Source organism: Sphaeroforma arctica, assembly GCF_001186125.1.
Source record: "Sphaeroforma arctica JP610 unplaced genomic scaffold supercont1.859, whole genome shotgun sequence".
Lineage (NCBI taxonomy): Eukaryota > Ichthyosporea > Ichthyophonida > Sphaeroforma > Sphaeroforma arctica.
In genome coordinates, this window is record NW_014039699.1 from 13244 (window position 1) to 20340 (window position 7097).

Consider the following 7097-nt stretch of genomic DNA (forward strand, 5'->3'; position numbering starts at 1 on the left):
TGTAGTGTGTGTTATTTCGTCTTTATAACTTTATTGTTCGTATTTATTCTTGTCTTATGTAGAGTGTGTTATTTAGTCTTCATAACTTTATTGTTCGTATTTATTCTTGTCTTATGTAGTGTGTGTTATTTAGTCTTTATAACTTTATTGTTCGTATTTATTCTTGTCTTATGTAGTGTCTGTTTTTTTAGTCTTTATAGCTTTATTGTTCGTATTTATTCTTGTCTTATGTAGTGTGTGTTATTTAGTCTTTATAACTTTATTGTTCGTATTTATTCTTGTCTTATGTAGTGTCTATTTTTTAGTCTTTATTACTTTATTGTTCGTATTTGTTCTTGTCTTATGTAGTGTCTGTTTTTTAGTCTTTATTACTTTATTGTTTGTTTTTATTCTTGCCTAATGTAATGTCTGTTTTTTTTTTGGCTTTAGTACTTTATTGTACCCTGCATCTATTTATAGAGCTACTTTGATTTGTGTATGTCCTCATACAGATATGATACAGACTCATCACATAACACCTTGCATCTATCCATAGAACTACGTTGATCTGTGCATGTCCTCGTACAGATATGATACAAACTCATCACATAGCACCTGCATCTATTTATAGAACTACGTTGACCTTTGCATGTCCTCATACAGATACGATACAGACACATCACATAGTACCTGCACCTATTTATAGAACTCCGTTGATCTGTGTATGTCCTTATACAGATATGATACAGACACATACTTTGAGATAGCTGTGGGTTCGTACCGTGGGAAGTGCAACAAAGCGCTGTACGCAGATCGTGCGCTTCTCTTGCAACTGGATCATTTGATGGCGCGGGGACAGGTGTGTGTGTGTGAGTGTGTGTGAGTATGAGTATATATATATATATATATATATACCGGGACGAGGTGTGTGTGTGTGCTACCATTCCTTCAGTTGTATGTCTATGTCTTTCCGTGTTTGATTCTGTGTCTGTGTCTGTGTGTCTGTGTGTGTATTACTTCTACTTCAGTTGCGTGTCTGTGTCTGTGTGTCTGTGTGTCTGTGTGTGTATTACTTCTACGTGAGGTGTGTCTGTGTGTCTGTGTGTCTGTGTGTCTGTGTGTCTGTGTGTCTGTGTGTCTGTGTGTCTGTGTGTCTGTGTGTCTGTGTGTGAGGTTGTGTAGTACTTCTACTTCAGTTGTGCGTGTGTGACTTTCACTTGTGTGTATCTCATCTATCGTATCCCCATGGCGTCTACTCTCCAGTACAAAGAAGCGGTGCAAGTGTGTGTCAAATCCACTGGCGAAGACTCAGACCTTCGGAGTGGTCTATTATTAGAACAAGCGGCCCATTGCTTTCTGAACTGCACCCCAGGTATGTCTGATAGGCTGTGTAGGTATCTATATCACTGTGCATGGAGTGAGTGGTATGTCTGATAGGTTGTGTAGGTATCTATAGCACTGTGCATAGAGTGAGTTGTATGTCTGATAGGCTGTGTAGGTATCTATAGCACTGTGCATGGAGTGAGTTATATGTCTGATGGGTTGTGTAGGTAATTATATCACTGTGCATGGAGTGAGTGGTATGTCTGATAGGTTGATGGAATGAGTGGTGCGTTTTTATCATTGTGCATGGGTGCTATACTTAGAAGAGGTTCTATTTGATTGTTTCCTATCCCATGGTTTTATCTATAGTATTGCGAATGGAATGAGTGGTGCGTTTATATCACTGTACATGAGTGCTAAACTTAGAATAGGTTTCATTTGGGGGTTTCTAGGGTTTTAGGGTTTAAGGTTTTATTTGATTGTTTTCTGTCCTGTATGACTATAGTTTATGCTGCACAGTCTTCTACTTCAGGATAGTGTATATCCACTTTAGCCCATTGGTAGTGTGTGTGATGCTCTGACTGTGTACTGTTTGTGTAGTGTAGTGTATTGGTAGTGTGTGTGATGCTCTGACTGTGTACTGTTTGTTTGTGCAGTGTATTGGTAGTGTGTGTGATGCTCTGACTGTGTACTGTTTGTTTGTGTAGTGTATTGGTAGTGTGTGTGATGCTCTGACTGTGTACTGTTTGTTTGTGTAGTGTATTAGTAGTGTGTGTGATTGTTTGACTGTGTACTGTTTGTGTAGTGTAGTGTATTGGTAGTGTGTTTGATGGTTTGACTGTGTACTGTTTGTTTGTGTAGTGTGTACGATGGTCTGACTGCGTACGGTTTCCTTGTGTAGTGTATTAGTAGTGTGTGCGATGGTCTGACTGTGTACTGTTTGTTTGCGTAGTGTATATTCTCCTTCGCCCATTGGTAGTGTGTCAAGCTTAGCCCATTGGTAGTGTGTGTAATGATCTGACTGTGTACTGTTTATTTGTGTTGTGTATATCTTCCTTAGCCCATTGGTAGTGTGTGTGATGGTCTGACTGTGTACTGTTTGTTTGTGTAGTGTATATATTCCTTTGCCCGTTGGTAGTGTGGCATGTTTAGCCCATTGGTAGTGTGTGTGATGGTCTGACTGTGAACTGTTTTGTTTCTGCAGCAATGTACCGTAAGTTTGCCTTTCATCTGATTTTGGCGGGGCATCGATTTGGAAAGAGTGGACATCGGAGTCATGCGCTACGCTGCTACTTCCAGGTAGGCACTCATATCCTGCGGACACTGTTCTATTTATATTCTACTCTGGCTGTTCTATTTATATCCTACACTGACTGTTCTATTTATATCCTACACTGGCTGTTTTGTCTATATCCTACTCTGTCTGTTCTATTTATATCCTACTCTGGCTGTTCTTTTTATATCCTACTCTGACTGTTCTTTTTATATCCTACTCTGGCTGTTCTATGTATATCCTACTCTGGCTGTTTTATTTATATCTTACTCTCACTGTTCTATTTATATCCTACTCTCACTGTTCTATATATCACTTTCTCTCACTGTTCTATTTATATCCTACTCCCACTGTTCTAGGTATAACTTTCTCTCACTGTTCTATATATATACTACTCTGGCTGTTCTATTTGTATCTTACTCTCACTGTTCTATTTATATCCTACTCTCACTGTCCTATTTATATCCTAATCTCACGGTTCTATTTATATCATTCTCTAACTGCCCTTTTTATATCCTACTCTCACTGTCCTATTTATATCCTACCCTCACTGTCCTATTTATATCCTACCCTCACTGTCCTATCGATATCCTACTCACACTGTTCTATCGATATCCTGCTCACACTGTTCTATCGATATCCTACTCACACTGTTCTATCGATATCCTACTCACACTGTTCTAATCATATCCTACTCTCACTGTTCTATTTATATCTCAGGCGTTGCGAGTGCTACAGGGCAAGCGATGGTCATTAGCTGAGGATCACATCCACTTCACAGTGGGGCGGCAGTCGTTTTACGTTAACGATTTCCCACACGCACTGGAGGCCTTTTCACAGGTATGACTTCCCTTTGTATCGTGCATAGGTTTGAATTAGGGTACTAATGTGTGTGTTTGTGTGTGTATGTATGTATGTTTGTAAATGTAGATGTATATGATGTATGTATGTATGTATGTATTTATGTAGGTATAAGTGTATGGTCTATGTATGTATTTATGAATGTATGTATCTATGTATATGTGTATGTTTATTTCGTGTGAGTTTAAAACCGTTTCACATCAGTAGATAACCACCGCAATTTTCAGTCATCCTGATCGCACGCAGCTGTGTGTGTGTGAAGTAGTGCAATAAGCTACAGCTCTCAATCCGAAGCAATGTACTTTTATTACATGATATGTCATCATACATATATGTACGTACTCTCCTGGTGTGTCCGGATTATCTTCTACACACACATTCATCCGTCCGTATGTACCATCCTCCTGTGTTCACTCATCGCACACACACATTCATCTGTGCGTATGTACCATACTCCTGTGTTCACTCCATCGCACACACACATTCATCTGTGCGTGTGTAACATTCTCCTGTGTTCACTCCATCGCACACACATTCATGCGTCCGTATGTACCATTCTCCTGTGTTCACTCCATCGCACACACATTCATCCGTCCGTATGTACCATTCTCCTGTGTTTACTGTCTTCCCCTTGTGTGTACAGCTACTTCGCGAGGACAAAGAGGGTTCGCCCCAAGAGGCGTCGTATCTGCGGGAGTATCTGTTTACCCTAAACCGCTACCTCTTGGATGAGAGAGACAGCCTGGCCCAGCAGGCTAATCCACTACCTACCGGTGAGACGCCGTCACACGACCAGGCACACGCTGGGAAGACAGACCTCCGGCCCTTGCTGCCGGTGCCTACTATCAAGGTACGGGGGGGGGCTGGGGCTGTGTCTAAATGGTCTGTGTGATGGTTTATTCGAATGGTTTGCAGGTTATGGTTACATGTTTTTTTTGTGTCTATCTGGTTTGTGTGATGGTTTATCTAAATGGTATGTGTGTTATATGTTTGAATGGTTTTGTGTTTGAATGGTTTGTGTGATGGTTTGTCTAGATGGTTTGTGTTATATGTTTGAATGGTTTGTATGTTATATGTTTAAACGGTTTATGTGATGGTTTGTTTAAATGGCTTTGCATGGTTTGTATGTTGTATGTTCAAATGGTTTTTTGAGTTTTAATGGTTTGTATGTTATATGTTCAAGTGGTTTTTGTGTCTAAATGGTTTGTATGTTATATGTTCAAATGGTTTTTGTGTTTTTATGGTTTGTATGGTTTGTTTAAATGGTTTGTATGATGGTTGTGTGTGTTGTATTGGATGCTAACACGGACCTCTTGCCCTTGCTGTCTGTGCCTCCTATCAGGGTACGGATGACTTAACCCCTAAACAAACCATGGACACACACAGATACACACACATACACAACCATCTTATACACGCATATATGCAACACAAACACATACACATACACCCACATACACTAGCACCTCATAAGCCTTGATGCAATTTTTCACATGTCTAACGTCACAGAACGAGAGGCTGTATGTGATTCATACACACACATACACATACATACGCCCACATACACACATATACACACATACACACACATGCATACACATACACTAGTACCTCACAAACCCTGATGCACTTGTTCACTTGTCCAACATCACAGAACGAGAGGCTGTTTGTGATTCTGCAGAGGCATGCGCCGTTGTCAACCGCTGCTCATTCCATGCCATCCACTCCGGTCAACGGAACACTACTCGGGACTACGGGGGACAGGGGGCCTATGACTTCACCCAGGTGAGAGTGTGTGCGTGTGCTTGCATTTGTATGTATGTGTATAGGGCGTATAGTGTGACTTTGGTATATGAGGTGTATAGGGGGAAATAACTAGAAATGAATATATTGGCATAGCCACTCAAAGATGCTGTACGTGTGTGCATACACGCATGAATTTGTAGTGATATATATTAAGTTTACTTTAATGTATATATGTCGGGAAGCATCATTTCTATACATATTCAAATATAAATACCAATACATTTACATATACATATACATATACGTATACGTATACATATATATTTATATACATATAAAGATACATATACATATACATATACATATACATATACAGTGAACACTGTAGTACATGTAGCCGCCGCATCGAGGCTGTTGAAGGACCTCTGCAAATTGACCCACCTTGCACACACAGATAGTACGGATCAATCTATTTATATATAAATATATATATATGCATGCATGCATACATACATACATACATACGTATATACACACATACATACATGCATGCATGCATACACACACACATACATACATATATACATACATTCATACATACACACATACATATATACCCTACGCCATTCCCCCGTCTCTACATTCATATCATCTTTTCTTTACCCCACAGCGTAGCCACACGCACAGCCACCGGTGCAGTGCATGCGACGGCTGTGGCTGAGCCGTTGGAGGACATTCGCATGTGGGCGGCAATGGAGCAGACAGTCAGTGAGCGATACGTCACCGACAGCGACAAGAGGCGCTGGGACTTCCCTGTCTTCAGGTGAGTGTGGAAGTGTAGAAGTATGGAAGTGTATGTGTGTGTGTGTATGAAAGTGTGAAAGTATGGAAGTGTATGTGTGTGTGTGTGTATGGTAGTTTGGAAGTATGAAAGTGCATGTGTGTGTGTGTGTATGTATGAAAGTGTGGGTGTGTCGTGTATGTTTTGTATATATATGTGTGTGTGACGTGTGTTGCATGGTATGTGTTAGTGTGTTTGATGTGTGTTGAACGGCATTTGTGTGTGTGTGTGTGTGTATATATATATATATATATATATGTGTGTGTATATATATGTATGTGTTTGTGTGTGTACTTAATGTATGTGATTTGTCTGATGTGGTTGGTACTTGTGCTTGTCGTGTGTGCTTGCTCCATGTGTTTCCTTTTGTGGGGTGATGGTATGTGTGTGTGTATGTGTGTGTATGTATGTGTATGTGTCTGTGTCGTGCTTCAAGTCTGTGCTTTGTCTGGTGTGGTAGAAACCTGCAGACCCCTCCTTCGCCTCCCAAACACCCCCCATGCAAACCCCTCCTCCTTATTTGTCCACACCCCAGGCCCTCCGTACCCGTGCTCACCTCCCACACCGACAACACGCGCCACCCCATCGTCGCCCCATATGAAGACGTGTGTGTGGAGTTTGCCATCACCAACACTCTCCGCGTGCCATTGGTCCTGAAGGACGTACGCCTTTCCTGTGTATGGACACCCATCCAAGACACGACACACCCCCCAAGCACAGGAGAAACTAACCATCAACTAAGTACAGGCGAGATAGACCAACGGCCAAGCACAGGCGAAGCAGAGGCTGAGGTGGAGGGGGAGGGCTATCACACCACCCCATTGGCAAACGTGCACTTGGAGTGTGGGGAGACGCAGACGCTACTGTTGGTGGTGACGCCACTGCGGATGGTATGTGGTTGGGTGTGGGGGTTGTGTATATGGTAGATGGGTGTAAGGTGCCTATAATGAGTGTATCTGTGTTTCTGTGTCATGTCTGTGTAAGGTGTCTATAGTGAGTGTATCTGTGTTTCTGTGTTATGTCTGTGTGGGTGGGTGGTGTATTGAGTGTATCTGTGTTTCTGTGTTGTGTCTG

General features: G+C 41.5%; 1 protein-coding gene across 1 annotated transcript; it reads left to right on the forward strand.

Moving 5' to 3' along the window:
* Positions 1-703: 703 nt before the first annotated feature.
* On the forward strand, positions 704-6949 carry SARC_08953 (hypothetical protein; the record flags this gene model as incomplete). Its single annotated transcript, XM_014297050.1, has 8 exons — positions 704-838; positions 1243-1351; positions 2507-2601; positions 3296-3415; positions 4080-4286; positions 5091-5221; positions 5853-6005; positions 6559-6949. The coding sequence occupies 8 exons, from the start codon at positions 704-706 to the stop codon at positions 6947-6949; spliced, it is 1341 nt and encodes a 446-aa protein (XP_014152525.1).
* Positions 6950-7097: the final 148 nt, after the last annotated feature.